Source organism: Monodelphis domestica, chromosome 3, assembly GCF_027887165.1.
Source record: "Monodelphis domestica isolate mMonDom1 chromosome 3, mMonDom1.pri, whole genome shotgun sequence".
NCBI lineage: Eukaryota > Metazoa > Chordata > Mammalia > Didelphimorphia > Didelphidae > Monodelphis > Monodelphis domestica.
In genome coordinates, this window is record NC_077229.1 from 465,387,914 (window position 1) to 465,413,057 (window position 25,144).

At 33.7% G+C, this 25,144-nt stretch overlaps 1 protein-coding gene across 1 annotated transcript in view; it reads left to right on the forward strand.

The window, feature by feature from the left end:
* Positions 1-25,144, forward strand: part of RASA1 (RAS p21 protein activator 1) — a 119,277-nt gene that overhangs the window by 42,440 nt on the left and 51,693 nt on the right. The window contains exons 3-8 of the mRNA XM_056824619.1: positions 587-726; positions 5,648-5,714; positions 10,550-10,667; positions 12,364-12,395; positions 22,029-22,081; positions 24,080-24,230. Of these exons, the coding sequence (XP_056680597.1) occupies positions 587-726; positions 5,648-5,714; positions 10,550-10,667; positions 12,364-12,395; positions 22,029-22,081; positions 24,080-24,230 (561 nt within the window). The remainder of the gene's footprint in view (positions 1-586; positions 727-5,647; positions 5,715-10,549; positions 10,668-12,363; positions 12,396-22,028; positions 22,082-24,079; positions 24,231-25,144) is intronic.

Consider the following 25,144-nt stretch of genomic DNA (forward strand, 5'->3'; position numbering starts at 1 on the left):
TTATTTAGATATTTTAGCTGTTTTTAAGTTTGAGGGAAGAATAAGGTATACCTGAGCCAGAGAACTTCTGATATTGAAATAGTGTAGTTAAAATTATAAATCTTAAAATAAGTTTTAATAATATAAAACATTTAATATATTTTAATTTTATTAGTGTCTATTATATTTGCTTCTAAGTTTGCTTACATGTTTCTATAACCCAATTATTAGCAAAAAGAAAGAATGATTTACGTTATAAATCCAAAATAAAGGATGAGATATGGAGGAACAGCTATTTTATTAAAGATTTTCAAATATTTTAATGAATTGTTTATTTTGGTTGGTGTGCTAACATTGACCATATGTTGTACAATTTGTTTAACAAAAATTAATACTTCCAAAATTAGTGTGTGAGGATACGAGTAATAATTTTAATAATGAAAATTAATGATTTTTGAAATGAATGAAAAATTTAATGAAAATCATTAAAAATGAATTATAAAAATAGTTTATTTTTGCTATTTAGTTTTCAAAATCGAGTTAAGTAAATTAATGTATTGATTTATTAATATACTATATTTGATTTTTTTTTTTACTTTACAAACAGGATTATTGCTATGTGTGGAGATTATTACATTGGCGGAAGGCGATTTTCTTCATTATCAGATTTAATTGGTTATTACAGTCATGTGTCTTGTTTGCTTAAAGGAGAAAAATTGCTTTATCCAGTAGCACCTCCTGAGGCAAGTAAAACTTTAGAATACAAATTTTCAAAGCTTGATTAGTTGACAAAACAAAAAATTATGGATTTCAGCTTCTGTTGAGTATATTTATAAACCCTTTTCTTGCTAGTAACATTAGAGCAACAGGATTAAATTCATATTTGTATTTATGATCACTATTGTTCATAATGATAAGTGTGAGATACTTTGAGACTCTAAGGACCTGTTGAATCATTAAGAAATAATTTATATTCCATGTACTTCTAATTTTTAATATTTCATTATTTTTTTTAACAATTTGGGATTTTCTTTAACTATTAATGTATTAATTATATATGTATTTAAGCCTCAAATGTAGACCCATAAATTTTAATTTAAAGAGACTTTTAGGAGACCTATTTACTTCATTTTGACACCAACAATGGACATGTAAGTTTAGAAAAATGGAACGACTAGTCTAGAATTATATACTAAGTAAATTTTGGTGATAGAACTTGAATCGCCAAGTCTAGGTCTCATTCGACTACCTCATATTACCTATACAAAAAAAAAGGGGGGAGTTTATCATATCAGCAAAAACTTATTTTATATGTGTAGAAAAGGGATAATTTTGTAATGAACTAGTAGATATTGATTAAGTAAAACACTGAATAGGTAAAATTACCCTAACTGGCTTTTCCATTTATTTGGACCTCATCAATTTTAAGGAGAGACATTTATTTTATGATTTCTGGTTATTTTCAACTTCCAAATTCTGTTTCTAAGACTTCTTGAATTACAATTTTAGCTGTTTGTTTCTTAGTTCCTTCTACCCTCCCAGCTCACTTATCCCTTTCAACGATGGGATTTTAGAGAATATAGCTTCTGAAATACTTTGATTTATTTTGAAGGATATATGATATTTTAAGTGTGAGTACTTCCTCTTTTGCCAAAGAAAAGCTTCTTGGAAGTCTTCCTCTTTGTTTTACATATCTTTTGAGGGCACCAACTCTCTTCATCTGTTGGTTTTTATTCCTGGTACCTAAGTGTTCCATCTACTTTGTGGATGCTCATGTATATGCTAAGTAGTGTTTGAAGATACTTCTCCCTTATGCCATTGCTGACATTGAAGGTGATGCAGCCTACCACTACTAACCCTGCATCTTTACCTTTTGAGTAATCTGCAATTCTAATTATTCCATTACTATGGTTAACAGCTTTGCCACCAACATCCCTGGAGTTGAAAATAGTCTTTGCATAAGTGAATAATTTGGAAGCACTATATTTAACATTTTCACTTCTTTCTGTTCAGTCTTAGTCTCAGTTTATTGTCTGGAGTTCTTGTATAAGACATACATTTTGGTCCACTCATTTGAGACCTGCTTGCCCAAATGTGTTTCATAATTTGGATACTTTTTTCCTACTTGATCTTTCACTATGAATGGTGAGATCTCTTCCACATAACTGAATTTAGTTCATTGAAGCTGCTTTTGTAAGGGCTTCTGAGCTGTTTGCAATTAGTATACTGTTACCTGTTAGCTTTTGAAGAACCTCTGAGCATCAGTAGTAAATACTTGTTTTGCTTGGACTCTTACTGCTTCTGACACTAGTGACTAACTTTCCTGTCAGTATTCGTTAAACTCCTGAGTAGTAGTAGTTTGTTATGATTATAATATGATAAATTTATAGTTGGAAATTATCCTAGAGGTCATCTATCTCCTTTTACAAAGGAGAAGCCTAGGGGTTAAAGCAGTTAAGTGGTTTGTCCAAAGTAACAAAGGCAACATTTAACAGTTGTTTCATATCCTATTTGGAGTTTTCTTGGCAGAGATACTGTAGGGGCTTGCCGTTTCCTTCTCTATCTCATTTAAGAAATTAAAGGCAAACAGGTTCAGTAAGTGACTTCCCTAAGATCACATGACTAGGTAGTGGCTTAGGCCAAATTTGAACCTAGGCTCTATCCATTGAAGCAACTAGCTGCTCAGGATGTAGCAGTATCAATATTTACATCCAAATTCTCTTGACTACAAAGCTAGCACTTTAGCATATATAGTTGTATATCAATATTTTATGATTTTCATGCTAATATAAAGAGATACTGTGAAGAGATACTGTGTCATAGGAAAGTTTTCAAGAATTTTTTTTACAAATGCTTTCTTAATAGTCACATCCTTGACTGAGAAGCATATTTTTCTATAGCCTACCTGCCTCATCACTTATGTTTTCCAAGGAAGCTCTTTTATACAGAAAGACTTTTCACAAATACCTTTATATAGCTTTAGGTTGGTAGTTGGTAGTTCTTTGGTACCTCTTTGGGGATAGTAAAATCATGATTCCTTTGTGTTTACATCCTTATTGTTTAGTAAAGTGCTTGGTTCATAGACTTGTTGGGTGATTAGGGAATCTTCCTTTCTTTGAGCCATCTTGAAAATTCATCCCTGAATGTCTTTAACATTGTGTTCTTTTAGCATGAATTTTTTCTTTGTATGCTTGGTCACATTCAGATGTTCTTTGCAATTCCTCTTTTAAAGTGCTGTGTACACTTTTAGCGACTTGGTGATGGTTTGTATGTTAGTTTTCAGAGGACTAGAATCTTAACCCAGATTCTGAAAGACTTATTTTCCTATGTTAGCTGCTGGCTAGTGTAACTGTAGACTCACCATTTATGTCATTGTGAAATCACAGTTTACGTTAATGGAAGGAATAAAGTTTTTTTTTTTTTTTGGGATAAACATACGGATCGTTGAAGCATTGAAGGATGAATTGCTCTGCTTTTTCACGTGGTATCACTTGATTGTCTAGAGGTGGTATAATCCAAATATGGTGGTTCTGCATTGTTTATTGTTAAGATTATAAAAAATGCTGGCCAGATACATATGCATTATATTTTTGTGGACCTTTTGCCAATTTCATTTATAAATGTTTTTCGTTTCATCTGATTTAGTTGGATTTCATTTTAAGCTTTGTCTTGGATTGTTTCTAACTTGTTCGGAGAAAGTTTTTTTGATTTACAGGTGTGAAACTTCTAACTACTAGTCCTTTATATCTTATCATTCTTTGATTCTAGAACATATTTTTCATCATGGATTTTGTAGATCTCTTTTTTGTAATTTTTTTTTGTAATGCATCATAGGTTCATAGATATAGAACTGGAAAGAATCTTAAAAGGTTATCTGGTTTAACTTTTTGGAGATTAGGTCCAAAGAAATTGTAACTTAGGGCATACAAGTTGTTAGGGCTTTTGACTTAGGTCCTTAGATTCCGAATCCAGTAGACCTACCTGTGGAATACAAATTGCCATTATTTTAATAGTTTTGTTTTTCTTAAACATTAAGTACAAGTGAGGAATAGCCAGATTTTCAATGAAATAATGTATTGTTACATTTGAATGTAGTTTTAAAAACAAATAAAAAAACCCTAACTGTGCCAACTCCTTTTATTTAAGAGTTGTATGTCAGTTTTCCTTTTATTTTTTACTTTTTTTTGCTTTTATTTACAATGAAAATATTATTTTGGTTTGGGTCATTTTCTCTTACAATGTGTAAACATGTCAATAGTTGAAGAGAGATTGGGTCATGAAAATACCAGCAACTAAATTTAATAGTTTTAATATATCTTTTAAAAAGTGTGAGATTTACTAAAGAAATTTGACTCATATCATCTGTTAGGACAATAAAAGCCTAGAAACCACTTTTTCTAGGACATATAGCATGTACCATATGGTAAGCATTTAATAAATGCTTCCTAGCCAAACATCTAATCCCTTCCCAGACAAAATGAGGACAGTCAAGGACAATACTGGTTTTAAATATAAATAGTAAAGGTGAAGGGTAATAGAAGATTATGTATGAGTGAATAGTGTATGGAAAAAAATGTTTGGTGAGAGAAGAGAGGTGGTTAAGGAAGAAACTGGGTGACATAGTAAACAGATTTATAAATGAAAAACTGTAACTCTTATAATAGATTATTTTTACCATTACTGATAAATACACAACATTTGGACTTAACCAATCCAGGTCCTAGTTTGTTTGTTTAAAAAAAAAGTATGGAGGAGGAATGGAAACAGCTAGGCTAGACCAAGTATACACAGGGTGGTTTTATGTTAGAGTTATCACAATTTTGGAGCATTAAGGAACTAATTTCAAAGTATCTGAAAGAAGACACCAAAGATGTGGGGAAAAAATACTGGATATTATTAGTACTCTAAAGAAGAGATGATAATATTTTCCTTCTAGAGGATGAAAATATCAGTAACTACCAGTCCATATACCTGCTTTTTTATCTCTACAGAATTTTTAAAAGAATCAGCTATACCTGAATCACGGATATTCTTTATGAAGCAATGAGAAAGAACCAGGCAGATTTTAGGAAGAAATATTTTATAATATATCTCATTTTCATGATCACAAATTGGCTAAAATGCTATAGAGAAAGAAAACATTTTACTTTTTGTGTATAAAAATAATTGGTTTACTAGAATATAACAAGACTGAAGATTCTCAACGAAGGTTATCCTGCGAGATGTCTCCTGTGCATTTGTCAAAAACAAGGTGTCCTTGTAGGAGATAATATCAAATATAATACTGTTTAACCATTTTAAGTGAGGCATAAAACAAGATATCACATTCTTGCCAAAGACATTTATTGCTTGGTCATCTTTTATTCTTGCTATGTGGCAGGCATTTTTTTTTAGATTATAACATTTTTCTTATTGAATTTTCTACACCTCCTGCATAATTCCTCATTTGTAATGTATTTCATCCTGCTCATGACAACTATGAGAAGCCTTTACAGTGCTTCCCAACTTCATTTCTATGAAAGAGTTAAAGTGTTCAACAATTTGTGTAATACTGTGAAAGTAGTTGCAATAGGATCTGATCCAATTCTTTTTTTTGTCAATGAGGAACTTTGGTTTGAAAAAACAATAATTCGTTTTTAAAAATTCCTTGTTTTACCCTTTTAGCCAGTGGAAGACAGAAGGCGTGTACGAGCAATCCTTCCTTACACAAAAGTACCAGACACAGATGAAATCAGGTATCTTTTATGTATGATCTCATGAGTAGACTTAGTCATGTGGTGAGCATTATTTTGAAATCTAGAGGATGTAGGGCTTTCAGCTTATGCTAGAAAGATTCTAAGATTCTAGTGGTAACTTTAGAATAGAAACTAATGCAGACTATCTTATCATGTGCCCTTGTTCCTTAATCTCTGTTTTGGCTGACCTCTATGCATTATGAGAACTGAGTTAGAAAAAGGAAAGAAAGTCTGGTTTCATTGTGTTCTATCAAGGTGGCATGTAATACTTCTTTTTATTCATCTTCCCATTGATCTATGTATCCAGATGGTTAGGCCCAACGCTGAGTCCAGGTGATCATTTCCTTCCAGTTAAATTAATTTAAGATAGTGTTTTAATTATTTTAAACATACTTCATATGAGTCACTGTGGCATAAATAGAAAGCTATTCTCATATACAAGAAAACTGAACAATTTATTTTAAGACTATAAACTCTAGCAAAGTTGCTTTGGTAATGAGAATTTCCTCATAGATGTTATAGGACTAATCTTTTGCCCCATGCGTTTGAAGAAATTCAGAACAAGACATGAATTAAAACAGAGAAATGCTTTTTGATTGAGGCCTTCTCTACCACCAAATTCCATTGGTTTTCAGTTAGCCTCAACATTTTAATTTCTTTCAACCTATTAGGATTTTATTTCCTATGTTGATAAAATGATAACAATTATTCAGGTAACCCTTGAGATCATAGATCTGACACTGGAAGGAACCTTAGGCTTTAATTTCCTTATTTTGCAGATGAGTAAACTAAGGCCAGGGAAAGCTATGACTCCTCTAAGGTCACACAGGTATAAGCCTCAGAGAATGGATTTGAATTAATTTCTCTGATGCCAGAAGCACTTGTGTTTTCTGGTTATTACATTTCGAAGGTGCCTTAGTGTAGCAACAAGCTTAGAGATGAAGTTAGAATGATTTGTTACAAGAAGTAGTTCTGAAATGTCAAAATGTCCCCCATATAAATAGCTGTAATCTTGTAGCAGCAATTTTGTTTTTTTCTAGTCGTTTAAAACAAGAAATAGAAAAAGTTGGCTTTTCCCAGATGATATTTACAGACACCATTACTATTTGTCTAAAAAAATAGGGAAAAATTTTGTGTTTAAAAAGGACAAAGGTAACAATGTAAAGGATACATATTTTAGAAATTTGAATTGCTTCTGTGGCAAATCTGAGAGCTAAGAAGAAAAAAATACTTTATATATTAAGTAGTATAAATATATAGACATATGATAGTTTGAGCTCATCATTATTGAGCATGACATCCCAATGAAGCTCTCAAATAAAAGAAAATCAGAGGATTAGTAAGCTTTTAAGCACTTTTGAGGCTCCTTTTCAGGGACAATAGGAATAAAATGTGAGGATGATATCAATATTATTTCTATTAGTCTTGTGGCTGTCTGAATTGAACAGTTTAGTATAGGCTTAAGTGCCAGCCACATGCAGGACATGTATACTAAAAGCTTTATGGTATAGTAGAAAGAAGACTGAATTTGGAGTTAGGAGATTTGGTTTTTTGAATCTTTGTTTTACCATTTGACAACTTTATGATAAATCACTTAATCTCTTTTATCCCAAGTATTCTCAGCTTTTAAATAGAAATAGTAATAAGCCACAGAGTTTGTAGGATTTAGTTGAAGGTCAGAGGAGATAGTGCATATAAAGCATATTGCATATTTTAAAGATATAAAAAGGTTTGTTATTAACTATTAAAGGCGACAAATTTCAAGTACTTTGTAAGTCATGGAATAGTAGAAGGAGCACTTTCATCTAGAGTTAGAGGACCTAGATTCATATTCCATCTCTGTTACTTCTGTGACCCTGGGCAAATCACTAGGCTTTCCTGGGCTCCATTTTTCCTTATCTGGAAAATTAGAGTTTGGACAAGGACTGATATTTTCTTCCAGCTGTAGATCTATGATCCTTAAAGTCTTAAAAGTCTTAAATACAGATACATAGATCTTTTCTTAATTTTGCCAAGTAGATAAAAAGCTTTAAGTCACAACCTTGTCATGTCATGAAGTTTAGTACCTTGTAGAATAGATTTGATAACATACAAATTAAGTTCTTTAATGTGAACAAGGATTTCTGGACTACTTATTTTTAAAATGAAATTAATCAATTGTTGCCGAGTTTCAGTATTTCAGTATCCTCATCTAGCAGGTATTTTTATAGACCAACCAGAATTAGTTAATCTTATCTTTTATATTATGGTTAGTTAAGAAAATAGTGACTTTATTATCTTAATTCTTTATATTTTTATTCATACTTAAAGGAATTCTCATCTGCTTCTATTAAATTCACTTTTACAATTCTATTATTTATAAAGCCAATATAAATAAACTTTAGTGAGAGTTTGTTGAAGTTATTAAAATCCTAGGTTTAGTACCTATTCATAAAACCACAGTGATCACTCTGAGTATATCGGATTACTGGTTTTGGAGGGAATGAATTATTGCAAGATAAAGTGCACATAATACTTAGAAACATTAGAAAAATAAAGCCTTTAACAAACTTTTTATGGAGATTTTTTTTGTCAGTTAAAGTGCATTATGTTAAATCTCTAATGTATAATATCATATAGACCCTTAGGGGAAAATAAAGTCAGCCCCTTATCCTTGTAATGACTATAAAGGCTTCTAGATATCATCAAGGCTATTAAAAATATTTTGCATTTTATAGCTTCTCAGAACTTGAGAGTTGAAATTGGTGGGCTCAGTACTCACCCAATGCCACCATAAATTAAAGGAGTCCCTATTGTCTATGACATGCTGAACAAGCTCTCATCTGTCATCTAACCTAGGGGTGTTAAAACATGTGACCTACAACATTCCTAAATACAGTACAAATCAGGTTAAAATGTAATACTATTTAACAAAATAGATAAAAACATGTAAAACTGTGTCAATATGTGACATAGGGGTGTTTATACATGTATTAGTGGCCCTCGTGTCTATTTGAATTTGACACCACTGATTTAACCTCTGTTTAAAGACCTTGAGGGAAGGTACTTCTCATTTAAAAACAAAAGCAACAAAAAACGAAACAAAGCTGGTTCACCTGTGCCTACAAAATCACGTTTAGTTTAGGAGGACAAGAGACAGAGGACAGGAAGGGTATGAAGATAGACAGGCATATTAGGATATTTTGGTTTGGAATCATTAAACTTGAAAGGGAATGTTATTAAAATCTATACAATCATGAAGGGTTATGAAAAATATAAAAATAACTCCTGGTGTAACTGTGAACCAACTCTGGCATAGTAAAACTAGTTAGCATTCCTTGAAGTAAATACAAATAGATGAGAAATTCAAGGAATTTACTCATTTATATATAACTAATATAGAATTCATTACCTCTGAGAGATTCTTTGGCTCTAGGTTTTAGATTTGGTAAGGATTTAGAGATCATTAGACCAAACCTCCTCTGTCATTTTAGAATTGAAGAAACTGAGATCTGGAGAGAATGGAATAACTTCCAGGTTTCACATGCAGCTAGAAAATAAATAGAGTCAGCAATAAAACCAATATCCACAGACTTGAAATTTTTCATTGTGGTACTGGCTGAAGATATAACACTATTGTCTGCTCTGTTATGGGAAAATATGCAATTTGGTGCATAATCTTAACCTTTGAAGATGTTAGAAAGGTTAAACATGCTCTATTGTAACATTTTGCTTTGGTGCTACTATCAAGAGAAAAAATAGTAGGATAAGATGGACCATCAATATGTGTGATAGTTCATGTTTTCATTAGAAAATATTTAATGTGCTCAACCTGTTAAAGCAATAGTTATTGCTTAAAATAACTATCATGGATTCTTTTTAAATGTTTCATTGGGGCCTTTTAAAATGTCCTTGTTGTTTTCCCATGTTACCTAGTAGAAACCTCATCCATTTAAAAAATAATTTTATTGAATTTTTTGTTTTAACATGTTCATTTTCAAACATAACCTCTTTTCCCTGCCCAGAAAGCTATATCTTGCAACAATGAGAAGGAAAAATAAGGATTTAGCAAAACTAAACCAAATCTGACTATGTACTGTTATACAAACATACTCACCAAGTTCTGCTAAGAAGAGAAAGGACCTTATTTTCTTATCTCTTTTTCAAGACCAAGTTTGATCATTATAGTTAATTACATAGCCTTTAAGTGTTTTTTCTTCATTCTTTTATATTATTCATTTATATTGTGGTGATCACTGTGTATAGTTTTTCTGGTTCCGTTTTCTTCTCATGTACTTCTATGTTGTTCATATCCATAATTTCTTATGGTCTAGTAATATTCCATTATATTCATGTACAGTGATTTGTGTAGCCATTCTCTACTCATTAGGCATCTACTTTATTTCCAAGAATCTTCTTGAAATTGAAAAGAAAAATAGAGTGCCAAATTGATAATATCTGAGAGCATACTCGTCATTCTTCACTTGAAGTTTACTCCTCTGCCAAAAATAGAACACTTGCATACATGTACATGTATTGATGATGATGATGATGATGATATTAATGATATTTCTCTTAATCTTATGGCTATCTGAATTAAACAGCTCAGCATATGCTTCTCACACACACACACACACACACACACACATCTATACAGATTGCCAGTTCTCTGAAAATTATTAATGTTTTGATCCCAACTCTTCCTTTTGGTCATTTTAATATGGTACACATCTTTTATTTATATAATTTTCCCTAATCTAGTTGGCTGGTCGTATGGTATAAGACTTTAAAATTTTCTTTTGTAATTTTTTTTACTGTGACTTCATTTTTAATAACTCCAACATTTCTGTCCTTAGTTTCCTAAAAGGAGATATGTTCATTGTTCATAATGAATTAGAAGATGGATGGATGTGGGTTACAAATCTAAGAACAGATGAGCAAGGCCTTATTGTTGAAGATCTAGTAGAGGAAGTGGTAAGTGATTTTTTAAAAAAATTTTTATAGAGTTTCAAGTAGTTTGTAAAAAGCCTTGGGAGACTGAAAATACATGAAGGATTTTACCTATGATGACTGAATACTATTTAATGAGAAAATTTAGTTCTACTTATGGGCTGCTTTACCAAAAGGTACAGAAATATTATTTTTTATTAGTATTCATATATAAAGACAGTTATGATATTAAACTGTTGAAGCATGTTGCTTAAGGAATCAAATAACAGAAGCTTTTCTATGTTTTTGAAACTCAACTTTTGTATCTAAAGACCAACACCCATGTAAATTTTCTTATTTTACCAAACTTCAGATAATTGCATATTGAAATAATTCCTCAAATTTACCTCAAAACTTTGAAGCAGTTGTATATATCAGTACTTCAGCTTCAGATTGCTGTCTTTAGTATTTTTCATGCTTTTCAACTTTACCATTTTAAATATCTTCATTTGCATGTTACATGGCATATATAACCTTGTTTTTTGGGTTCATGTGACACATATGCCTGGGAAATGTCTTTTATCATAGTTGTGCAAATTATTGTTTTAAATCTACATTTGCAAATGTATGACTATAATGGAAAGAGAATCTGAATTGTCTCACCTGTGATATTAGCTGTGTAAATCATTTTCTAAGCATATCAGTCACTTTACCTCTTTGGATTTCTCTATATGTCGAGTGAAATCATCTTAATTTTTTTTTAGCTTCAAAATTCTACATGTAAATGTAATGGGAAAATTATTTTATTACTAAAATCTTTCCATTTATTTTCCAAGTCTCTGTACATAAAACGAGGACGTAACTTAAAGGGATGTTGGGTAAATGTAGTTCAGGTATAGCAAATTTCTATTTGCACACTATTAAAGTACAAAAACATTATTCATAACAAGTTTTTGAAATAAATACTTTACCAATATTTCTATTATGATAGAATGGCACTTTAGGACCATTTAGGCTGAGAAGTATGAAACTTGCCATATTATACCACAGACTAAGTGATGTGCTAGATCCTTCCTTCTGATCTCAGCTCTAAAAATAAGAGTGGAGACAAGACATTTTGGTCATTAACCTCTTTTTTCCACCTAGAGATGGTGGCAAACTTTTTGTTTTACCTTTGGGGTTGCTAGCCAGAGATTAGAACCTCTCTTTTCACTATAAAATAGTTAATATAGAGACTTTAAATTGTTCTTTTTTTGGTAACTAAAAGAATATTCTAAAGGTTGAAAACCCTGTGGTAAGATTTCTGAATAAGTTGTATTTGTCTAGCAGCAGGAATTGAAGTTGTTCTGCAAATTTTTACATACTGTCTTCATCATTTAAAAAAATAGACACATTTTTAAATCCTTGTTAATAGGGATTTGAAAAAATAGTTGTTAATGAGTAAAAGAATGGAAAGATGATATGGACTTAAGAAACTAATTACTTATATGGAGCAAATAACACAGTTTATCTATTAGAATTGTTTTCATTTAGAGTATTAATGTGTGCTAGCTAACTTTCATAGAAGAGAAATGCTAAAATGTTTTAGAAAGTATCAAAATGAGATAAATGTACCTCCTAATATATTTAAACAGATAAGAGATGTGGATAATTGTCCTATATTATATCCGAGTTCAGTAAAAATTCAAAATAGGTTAATAGTTCATTACATAAAGCGTAAAATATTTCCTTTTTTAATCAGGGTCGTGAAGAAGATCCACATGAAGGCAAAATGTAAGTTAGTGTTAAATTTTATTTTTCAAAGTCATCAAATCATAAGAAAGCCCCAGTAAAAATATGATAATTTGAATTTTGACTAGGCTAAAATTTTCTTTTTATTAATGCAAAATATAAATTAATATTAATTTTATTATATATTATAATATGTTATATGTTATATATTTATATATATAATATATAATAGTATTAATTAATTAAAAAATTGAGGGTACGAGGGAATCATTGCTAAAAGGGATCTTGAAAGATGATTTGATTTGGGGAAAATGAATATCATATGCTTTAAGATAAATAGTTTGTTTTAGGATATTGTAAGATTTAAATTGTCTACGAACATGGCCAGCTGTCTTCATTATCTGCTTCTAAACCTAAGATTGCCTCTGCCATCTCTGACAGATGGTCTATGTATGTGGCAGGATGTTCCCCTTTATCCTGCCTGACCTTGTCAAACTTGGCCCATGCACTAGGTTTAGAATAGCATTGCTTAAGGGCCTGCAGCAAATCCTCTCTGCTGCACCTTCTCAGATAAGACATGCAGGTGGGATTTTCAAAGTCCATATCCCCTCTTTGATCTACTGTTGGCCAGCTAGTCAAATTATTCTCAGACCTAGTTTTCTCCAAAAATTTCCTTTCTTCATGGGGGTTGAACAGTTCTGATAGCAGAAATTCGACATCTTCGAAGTCTGGATCAAAGCTCCTGAATGCCCATTTACGCTTCTTGTGGGATTTAAAAAGATTGTCCACAAATTTTGGAAAACGGGACTTTCTGGACTTTAGTTTCTGTGTGGAGAATTGTCTGGGCTTTTGAGTGAATCACACCAGCATTAGTTGTTAGCTTAGTGACTTTCTTCAAAGGACATATTTTCTCTGGGTCACTAGCAGCCTGGTTTTCATTTTCATTGTCACCTTCTGTTTCCTGAGGTGCATTCTCTGATTGCCCATTGTTCTTGCCCATAACTAGATCTAGCCCTTTTCCCTTGATGAGTTGTTCAAACACAGCCTTAATCATCTTGTCTAAGTTGTTGTCAATGGCCATAATCTTCTCTGCCTTGAAAGGAACCATGAATCTGAATACTTTCTTGACTTGGGATAGAGTCTGCAACACAGCCATAAAGATTACATATACTTGTGCCAGGACTTGCCAGAGAACTAGTTCATATTGAAATGGCAATTATAACACAGTCATTGTCAAATTTCCTACATAATCCACGGTTTCCACTACCATTTGAGTTAATTTGCTGTATAGAATATGGTAAACCCAAAAGCAGGTAATGGGTGCCATAATCAATCACAAACCCCAAAGCCACTTGTTTAAACATATTTACTTTCTTTCCTGCCTTGAAAGGATGGGGTTCGGAGTCAGACTAAGGGTGCCAATTGAAATAGAGAAGGTAAACTGAGGAAACTATTTAAATTCTTGCATCCTGGCTTGTCCTTTAAAACCTCTCTCTCTTCATGTCTCTATCACAGTTTTAACTCAATATGAGAGTTATAAAAGTGGTCCCGTTCATAAGATACTAGCCTCTAAGTCAAAATGACTGTTAGCAGCTTTTATTTACAACAAAGCAGAAAAAGTGAAAGTGGGAAATGTAGAAAAGAAACAGAACTTTAACAAGCCTACCAGCCCTAAGTGCTTCTCTGGTGAAGTATTACACAAGTCTGTCTAGTAGTCTCCAGCAATCCAAAAGGGAATCCAAGGAAAGAATTTCTCCACAAGTCAAGGAAGGGATATCTGGAACCTGTCTTTCCACAAGCCAAGGCAGCAAAGAGAGCCAAGGAACCAGTCTCTCCAGAAACTGAGGAAGGGAATGCCATCCAGACCATGTTGTTTTCTTTTTTCCATATCATTTGCTGTCTCTCTCTGTCTCTGTTCCCCCCCCTCCCCCCAAAACCAATAGTAGTCTTTCCATTTACCTAATACTGGCTAGGGGGGAGAGGGGCAGTGTTTGTGGAATCCATCTCTTATCCTCTGAGGTTGTAAACTCTTCTCTAAGGATTCACAAATTTCTGACTGAATTAAAAGGGTGGAGCTCTCTAAGTACTTGATTGAGTTAAGATAAGTTTCCTTTCCCAAGCTCTAGGAATGGAGACTGGTGTTTTTTTTTTTTAAGTCATAAAATGATATTGCAGATACTTAGAGTTTTTTAAACCATCAAACCAATTTTCGACAATGTTTATCACAAGTAATTTTCTTTTAGGTATTTTAAACATTTTATATTTTCATTCTTTTAAAAAAAAATTTCCCTTTATGTAAAAACACAGAAAATCAAAAATGTATTGTGTTTTGCCTCCTTGGCTAATTTTATCTCAAAACTATTTTATGATTATATGTCCTTTAACTTTTCTGCTGCTCTTAAAGAGAATATTTCCATTCATGTTTTCTTTTGAAAAATGCCTTATTTTTTATTTTTTTAAAAATTATTGGTGCATTATAGTATTATATCAAATACATTTCAGCAAAATCAAACAAAATATTGATGGTGTCTCATAATATAGGTAGTATTTCACATCAGTAGTTTTCCAGTTCTGCAGTGAATGAAAGGGAGGTATATTTTCTCCACTTTTCTGGGAGGAAGCTTGGTCATTATGATTATAGTGCTCAGTTTTTGTTGTTGTTTTGTGTTTGTTTTTTTTTCTTTCTACTCATGTTGTCCTGCTTACCTTTTTCTATCTTCTATTTAACTTATGTTTACATCAGTTCATTTAAGGTAGGGAAGGGAAGCAAACAAGCATTTATTAAGTACTTAACATGTTCCAGGGATGGTACTAAGTACTTTACAAATATGATTTCATTTGATGATTAACAAATTCCTGAGGACCGGTAGGTGGCTTAGTGGGTTTAGAGCCAGGCCTAGAGAAGAGAGGTCCTGGGTTTAAATCTTGCCTCAGATACTTTCTAGCTTTGTGAACCTGGGCAAGTCACTTAACCCCCCATTACCCAACCCATTCCACTCTATTGTCTTGGCACCAATACAAAGTATTAATTCTAAGACAGAAGGTAAAAAAGACCTCCCCTGTTTCTTCATATTTAATGTTTCTTATTGTATGATAATATAACATTATATTATTCATGTTTCAAAGTTCAGCCATTTCCCAAATGATACATACCTATTTTGTTTACAGTTTTTTCCTGTCACAAAAAGTGATCATGTAAATATTTTGGTATTTGTGATTTTTCTGGCTCTAACCTACTTGGAGTAAAACTTCTTGGAGTGGTTCTCTGGGTCAAAGGATATGAAAATTTTAAATACTTTTTTAAAAAGTGTAATAAAATATGTAAACTGAATGAAACTATTTACTTCTTGAACTAGAGAGGATGAACTGAGAGGAACCAGTTTCCTCACAATGGCTATGGCTCTCTCTTTTCTGGCTGGCTGTGTCTAGAGAGGCTGCTGCAGGGGCCTGAAACTGCTGTGAGGGAATCTGAGGCTGCTTATTGGTAATGGAGGACAGAGAAATGCTGCTGGGGGAATGCCACCACACACACATAGGGTTGCTGCAACACAGGAGACACTGCTTTGGGGGAATCTGCCTATTGATCCCTAACAATGGCTGATCTATTTCCTAACCTCCTTCCCCCCTCCCTCCCTCCTCCCTGTTCCAACTGTCACCCTTCTCCTCCCAATTCCCCCCCTCCCCCCCCCCCCCCCAGTGAATTATAAAATCTAAGGTTCTTTCTCAAGGGGTTTATTGGGATAACAGGATGGGAAACTGAGGTAAGGGGGATGAGGAAGTCCCTAGTCTAACTGAGGTAAAATTGAGAAAATAGTCTAGTCACGAACTGTGACTCTGAGACAGAGAGATGGAGGACAATGGCTTTTCAAGATCTTTCTTCTTCTTCTTGTTAATTTCAACTGTCCAAAGTCAGAGAACTTCAACTAACCAAGTCAGCTCCACCAGAGTCCAAAAGCCAAGTCAGCTTCACAAAAGTCTCTCAGTCAACTTCAAACTCCAGAGAGCAAATGTGTGTCCCCCAGGTAGAGACCAAAAAGTCCCTCTGATCAACTCCAACTGCTCAGAGCCAGAGAGCCAGAGATTAAGTTCTAGAAGCCCAGTTTCTCTTCTTAGTGTGGCCAGCCAAAAGCCTCCAGGGACAAGTATGATTTCCAGTCCCAGACACAGACACACAAAAGCCCCCTCTCCCAGCTCCAACTGCCACCAACCCAGGGACATTCTGCTGGAATCCTGGAGTTTTGCATTTTAGAGCTAGATCTCCAGTCCTGCAAAAACTTCTCTCTCATATCTCTATCACAAAAGCATAGTTCCAAATTGCTTTTTATTATAGTTGGACCAATTCACATCTTTACCAATAATACACTAATGTATCTTTCTTCCCACAACCCCCTCTTTTGCTTTGGATTTTTTGTTAACTTAATTGAGTATGTGATGAAACCTGAATTGTTTTCATTTGCATTTCTCTTATTTGGAACAATTTTTCATATGATTGGTTCTCAGTGGTTTGATTTGTTTGAGAAATGCTAGTTTATCTTTTTGACTGTCCATTTGGAAAGGGCTCTTGGAAGGGGTGTGTGTGTGTGTGTGTGTGTGTGTGTGTGTGAGAATTCTTTGTTCTGGATATCAGACCCTGTATCAGAGGTATTGGATGAACTATTTTTTCCCCCCATTCAGCAGTTTTTCTTAGTTACATTGATTTTGTTCATGTAATAGCCTTTTTAATGTGATGCAGTGAAATTACTTTATCTTTTGAATTTTTTAATTACTTCTATCCCTTGTTTGACTAAGAATGTTTCCTTAGTCATAGGTGTCAATATATCTTCATTTTATTTTATTTTTCAAAGTTTTATATGTCATTTTTTCCTTTTATTTATTTATTTATTCATTCATTTATTTTTAAATTCATTTCCTTCCATCTTAGAGTCAATATTATGTATTGGTTCTAAGGCAGAAGAGTGGTAAGGGTAGTGAAATATCACAATAGAATTAAAGGGGTTTTAGGGAAGAAACATAGAAGGAACATATTATATATATATATATATTTTATTTTATTCAAAACAATTTTTTACTAAAATTTTTTATTAAAACAAATTTTATTAAAGCAAGTATGGGGAAGGTAAGAAGGGGAGTGATCTTAATTATTTTATCCTCTAAATTATAACTTGTAACTTGAATGATAGTTTCTGCTCCAGGAAAATACTCTTATTCATCTAGGTCCAAAGAGATTGTCAGTTGTGTGAATTTTAAAACTATTCCACCCTAATCAGACCTTACTTTAGAAGATCTGATTTAGCTATTTCCTGATCAATAACAACAGAGATACTTGGACTAACAGAATCGGGTCTTGGGAACTCTACATTTCTCCGCCCTTAGTTTAACAAGATTAGGAAGGTCTGCACCAAACTCAAGGATTAAGTATCTGAGAACAATGGCCTTCAACAGACATGTGCAGAAAAAAGTGGACAGACCCCTGGGCTGTCCTAAATCAAGCTAAGCTATAATTGGTACAGATGAGACGCAGGAAAGTGACATAAAACCTGTATATAAGGCATGTCACTGGCTCTCTTCACCCTCTTTCCCTGGAGAGGTGACTCTGGCTGGCAGTGTGCTAGGCGTTCCGACATCTTGAAGTGGTGGCAGTTATTTGTCTGGGTTTGGTGGTGAGTTTGCCCTTGAGCTGATTCAGGTTCGGGCATCTTGGCTGAGCCCTTTGGAGTTCAGGCAGATTCTTTTCCTCTTTACTCTTCAAAAACCTTACTTTCTAGATGTCCTAATCTTCCCGCCTGGTACTAGACAGGCGGGAGAAATCTTACTTTTTTCCCTTCTTCTTCTTAATCTCCTCAATTAAATATCAATTAAATCACCATAAATTTCCAGCTGACTTGAGTATTTTATTATTTGGCATTTTCCCTGGTGACCAATTAAATTTTGGATTTTAAGTCACAATGCTAACTTTATAGTTACTGTTTCTCTGGGATTCTATTCCACCAGCTCCAGGGAAAATTCTAATCCCATGCCCTGTCAATCAGTCATGTCCTAAGTTTTATTTCCTATTTTAACACTAGGCAATGGGGGTTAAGTGACTTGCCCAAGGTCACATCACGAGGAAGTGTCTGAGGCCAGATTTGGAACTAGGACCTTTAGGCCTGGCTCTCAATTCACTGAGCAACCGAATTGCTACCAACCCCCCATTTTTTTTCTTTTAAACAAAAGATTTTTCTTAATTATTTTAAAAAAATATTTTTAGATAAGAGTCTTCTATAATTTGATGTTAATCTTAACTTGGTTTTGTGAGAAAATGTTCACCAATTTATTTTTCTTAAATGTTTTTCGTTGTGCCTTAAAACCCTTTTCAATAGACCTTCTGTTCTCTTTTCTGTCATTTATGGAATGAACCTGCTTTAAGTATGTCACTGGTTTCAATTTTCTTTCATATGTCCCTTCTGCCATCATCATTACCAAGTTAGTTTTGTAGTCATGTCTTTCTCTTTTAGCAACTCATTTTGTTTTAGTGGATCATACTTCTTCCATAAGATTTTTGACGTAAGCAGATGTAATTCAAAGTTTGATTCCTTTGTTGTTAGTTTTTCTAGGATGCATTCTTACATTTGGACAATAAACTATTAAATAATAGTGTCTTAAACTAGCCTAGATTTCCCTTTCACAGATATATGAGCCATATTTTTGGCTGTTCCTGACTTTAATAATCACCAGAGTGATTAATTTTTGTATCACTTCATCTAGGTAAACTAGATACATGTGGAACATCTGTGTGTCTTTAGGATAAAATATCACCCCTTGGCTTGCTATTCAATAACATCCATAGCTTTGTTCTATCTTCAAAAGTTAATCTCTACTACTCCTTTATGTGTTCTCTTCACTTGTTCTTGCGGCATAACACATACCCCTTTACCTCCATTTTTCTTAAGCCATTGTTCCTTCTACAGAATATGCTTAACCATCTTCTTTCTGTTACCCATTCTCTTTTAAATGACTAGCATAGATGAGTGTTCTGTTAGGCTTTCCTTGTTTATTTCACATATTCTGTCAGAAGTTTGAGATGAAATATAGAATTACAATGTCAGGGAAGCCGGTGGAGGAGAGAACATCAGGAAAGAATAGTATGAATTTCCCACAGTGTCATAATTAGAGAAGGCAAGGCGGATAAGAATTTTTGCCTGTTGGGAAGTAATTATTCACATTGAAAATATTTTCTGTAGCGTGTTAGATAAGAAAATCAAATTTGCTAGTGGGAAGTAAAATAGAATCATTGAATACTGTAATGATTAAAATGGTTGAGTCCATAAACTATAGAGATTAAAATAGTGGAGGATATAAATTGTAGTCTATATAAGAGTGGATGAGCAAGTTGTGACGGCAGGAAATATGTTTTCACTACAGTGTTTTGTTTTTAAATCAAATATAAGGTGGTCGCCAGGGAAATATTCCCAATTATTCAAATATACCCAAGTCAGCTGGGTTTTATAGAGATTTTAATTAATACAAATGAGGAATTAAAGAAAAGGAGAGAAAGAGAGAAAAAGGGGAATAATGAGAAAAGGATAGGCCAGCCCAGGGCAGCCCTGGCTAACCCAGGCCTAAGCCCTTAAGAGAAAGATCAGTCAGGCCTTAATCACTCACCACAAGATCTGTCCAACAAGGATTCTAGTGACACCAGGCCAGCATCATCTCAGCTGCCTCCACCAGCTCAATCCTCAATATCTACCAATCACAGTAGACATTTTTCAAAGGACAGACCATTCTTAGTTCACACCTGAGTAGACTAATCTTTTGAGTAATTTACACCAGGAAAGCTCTGAGTAAGTTTCTCACCTCTTTGCTCCTTGTAAGTTCACAAGTTGTCTAACCTTTATAGGTACTTAGCACCCTTTTGTCCCAATTATTCAATAAACCCCAAATAGGCATAGTTTAAGAACTTTTGTCCTACTATAAGTATGGGTTTAAGTATCTTTCATTAATCAGCAAGGAGTTTACAACTTTATCTTCCCCTAGGGCAGACTTAAGTAGGGGTGGAGTAGAGGTCTCACATTCCTGATCTAAGTACCTTCATTGTTTAAAATGGGGAATAGTCTTAACCCAACCTTATGAAGTAAGGTCTGAGAATTTTTAAGGTTCACAATACCTAGTTTTATTTTATAATTTTGATAGTATGGGAGCACTTAGGAAAGAAATGGCTGGTAGTATTACCAACTTCTGGAGATTGACTTAGGCACAAATGACTGTACCAAAAACTGAAGACTAAAGCATTTCCTTCACAGATGCTGACTAAAGGCAAGAAAAGGGGAGACTAGTTATTTGATGTGAATCAGCTAGTGAACCCTATGATAAGCAAGACTCTTACTTGAGAAAAGACTTTTAAAAGATGGTTTTAAGAGAAACCTTGTTAAAAGCAAAGATTCCATCCTTTTAAAATTTGGAAGAAAATAAATGGAGTTATTTCACATCCATGGTAGGGAGAAAATCTTTACTAAATAATGAATAGACACACTTGCAAAAAAATAAAAATTAAAAAATTAATTTATTTAAAAATAGATTAAAAATATTTGGATTTCTGGACCATAGCTTAAAAGAGAAAATAATGATCCTTTCATGTTGAATGGAATTTCAGCATATATCTAATAAAAAAGGAAGAAAGAAAATTGTCTAGGTTTATCAGTACTGTAGCGTACTTACTCAGTACTGTAGAGAGCTCTGATTCTCTATGAAAATATTCATGTTATTCTTACAGTATAGGAAGAATAGAGATGCCTAAAGAAGGTAGAAATAAAAAGTATATGCCACAAGTGTTCTGTATGCAAATGTACATAGCCTGGATTAAAAGAAAAGTAAATTAGGTATCTTAAAACCAGGAAACAAATACACATCATTGATACGTGATAAGCAAGGTTCTATTACTAGAGCTTAGCTTCATCTTTGCCTTTGGGATCTTTCCTTCAAGGTTTATGTCAGATCCTTCCTCTCTTCCTTTCCTAATGTCCCTCCTTGTTAGTTTTCTTTTCTGCCTTCCCAAGTTGTCATCATCTTTTTTTTCCCCTCTCTCAAAATTTTACTCCCATTGAAACTAGGCATATTTTTCATTTTTTGTCTTTTCTCTGTGCCTAGCAAAGTCTCAGGCACATCATAGGAACATATAAGAGCATCATAGTAAATTATATTTAAAGTAGTCACTGGATTATTCCAAAGTTCTAAATCTTAGTTTGTAGTGGATCCATTAGTCACCATTCCTTCCACAAACAACGGTAGTATTTAAGTAGGAATAAAGGAGGTAATTGGTCAGAACAAGCTAAAGATAGCATTTATTGAAGTAAATTAAAGTTAGTGGGAAGCAGATTTTGGCCTGTTCAAAGATGTGAACTTCAAAAGTGGAATGGATATAACAAATTGTTCTATATTAGGAGACCTTGGGTAGAGGGATTCAAAACTGAGGATGGGGCTTGTTCAGTTGAGACTGGCTCAAACATTTGTGTTGGGGATGTTGAAGAAGAGATTCTGGGTCAAGTAGCATTTTACTTAGAAGACTTCTGTAAGTTGACTTTTTATCTTATTGATTTGTGTTTTCTTTGAATAAGATTTATTAGTGAATTAATTTTTAGCCTTTATCCAACCATATTAAAGCAACAAAAATAACTTTTGAATTTTCTCTTTATTTTTAAGATGGTTCCATGGCAAGATTTCCAAGCAAGAAGCTTATGCTTTATTGATGACAGGTATATATATATGAGTGTGTATATATATATAATATATATATATATATATGTATGTGATATATATTCTCACTGTTAATATGTACTTTAAAAACATAAATTAACTTATTTTTGTGACTTTCAGATATTTTATTAGTGTTTAATTGATATATAAATAGTTATTTCTCTTTGTTTCTTGGCAATTAATAATAATTAAGTGATGGTGTGACATTGGCTGCTGTCTAGCTGAGTGGTCACTAGCAAATTTGATAATTTGTCAGTTATTTACAAAATGAAGATCATAATTTCCAATTCCTTTTTCAAAACATTCTTTTGTGGAAAAAATGCTTTGTAAACTGTAATGCACTATATAGACAAATCTTCATTAAGACTGTACTGTTCATTTATTGAAAAACTTGATTTTTATGAAATGCAGCTCATAGGGGAGTAAGGAAAAGAGTCCATTGAAATTTTAAAGCTTTTTAAAATTTCATTTAAAGCTCTCCAAAAATCTCAGTCTCTCCCTCCCTCTCTCTCCCTCCCCTTTCTCCCTCCCTCTCTCTCTCCCTCTCTGTCTCTCCCTCTCTCCTCTTTCCTCTCTCCTCTCTCTCTCTCTCTCCTCTCTCTCTCCCCTCTCTTTCATTCCTTCTCTCCCTTTTCTTTCCCCCCTCCTCCCCTTAGAATCACTATTTTCTAATTAGTCTCAAAGCAGAATGATAAAGACTGGGCAATGTGAGTTAAGTGACTTGTCCAGGGTCACTAAGATAGGAAGTATCTGAGGCTACATTTGAACCTAGGACCATGATGGCAAATCCTATGGCATTAGTGCCAAAGATGACAGGCAGAGACCTCTCTCTGGGTATGTGTTGTCCCCTGCCAGAGGTAGTTACTAGAAAGGCAGAGGGACTTGGGCAGAGCTGCTCCTCCTCTCCACACACAACTTTCATCACTTTCCTCTCTGCCCAAGAATCCAATGGAAGAGCTTCTTCTTCCCCTAAGTGGAGTGCCTGGGCCACTCCTTCCCTTTCTCCCATCCCTGTCATGGGTAAGATGACTAAGGGGTTGGGGACAGCACAGGACTTGGTGTAGGGAGGAGACTCAGTGTCTAAAGGGTTCACTATCACTGACCTAAAACCTTCTGTCTCTAGGTGTGGTTCTCAGTCTAGTAAGCTACCTCACTGCCCCCATACACACCTCCTTTTACCACTATGTTCTAAGATGTCCCCAGAACTAATTATAATTATAGTAGTTTAAATAATTGAGATTTACTTGCAAATGGATTAAATTTTGGCATTTCTAAGAAATTCTAATTATTGAGACATATTTGATGAATTTTGATGTTCTGTTTTTCATTACCCAAGTATATACACTTAATCTGATTACCAAAAGCATCTCCTTAAGAAATACACATAAAAATGATGAGATAATTATGAACCAATTATAATGTGAATTTATTTTTTTAATTTTAAAAATTAAGTGGAATTCTTTTTTGAATGGTTACTTTATTATAATTGAGACATTTATAGAAGCTATTGGCATTCTCTGAAGTCACCAGGTAAAAGTGTTTGCTTTTTAAAATCCTTATCTTCCATCTTAGAATCCCTACTGTTTTAGCTCTAAAGCAGAATAGTGATCAGGCAATGGGGATTAAGTGAATTGCCCAGGGTCACACAGGGAGGAAGTGCCTGAGGCCACATTTGAATCCATGACTTCCCACCTCAATGCTTGGCTCTCAAACCACTGAGTCACCTAGCTGCCCCTGGTAAAGTGTTTGTATTTTAATAGTACTTGGGTACAGTTAAGAAAGGTTGCATGTCATAGCAAGAGAATTAGATTTAGAGTCAGAAAATATCCAGAGGGATAAATATCCAGAGGGATAAGATGGTGGAAAAAATTTTGAAAATTCTTAGGAAAATGATTTTTTCAAAAATTATATCTGCATATAATAGACATCCAATTTATGGAAAGTTCTAGGATGACTGAGGAAATAAAAATAATTGGTATTTTATTATATTTTCATAGTAGGTCAAGTTTGCAGTTTCCTTGTGAGGCCATCTGATAATACTCCTGGTGACTATTCACTTTATTTTCGGACCAGTGAAAATATTCAGCGTTTTAAAATATGTCCAACACCCAACAATCAGTTTATGATGGGAGGCCGATACTATAACAGGTGAGTTAAAAGAAATTTGAAGGTTTTTCTGTCTTTGGCAACCTGGAGTAAATTTTTGTTATCTGTGTTTTCAACTCTGAGATTTTAAAAATTAGCATATTTTCCTGGGCTTTAAAGTCACATTGCCTTTAAATACTAATTAACATCTATAGCAGGCCACATGTGGCCCCCACTGCACTTCTGGAAGGGGCACCTCTTTAATTGGTGGTCAGTGAGAGGAGCACTGTATATGGCAGTGCCACAGACTATGGCATCACTTATGTACAGTACTACTTCTAATGACATAATCCTTTGTGCAGCGCCTTAGAACAAGGCGCCTTGCAAAGGATTATGTGGCTGCACAATGGAAGACATCAGCATGGTGAGTGGCGATCAGGGGTAGGGGATTCCCCTATACTGCTGCCCAGTTAGGGTTAGGGTTAGATTTTTATAGTCTGGCCCTCCAATGGTCTGAGGGACAGTGAACTGGTCCCCTGTGTAAAAAGTTTGGGGACCCCTGATCTATAGCATTTCTCAAATATAGATAAATTTGTAATAATCTTTTCATTACACTTGAATCTTATGATTTTTTCTTTAAAGGCAAAGTGATAAGTTATGATAAACTTTAAGTAAAGTGCATATATTCTTTTGATTTTTTTAAAGTAATGACTTTTTTCTTTAGGAAAAAGTTGGCTAAAAAAGCTTTAGATGCCAAAAAATGTATATAAGGAATTAAGATTTTAAAAATATAATTAGATAACTCCTTTTTGAATTCCTAATTTATAAGTTCTTACTTTTAGCTCAGATGTCTAAACTGTAAGGAAATTACAAATCAGATCTCTTAACAGTCCTTATAGCAAAACTCAAGGTGAAACTGCTAGCCACTATAATGATTAGGAAAATCAGAGTATAGGAAAACATAAGGCACCAACATT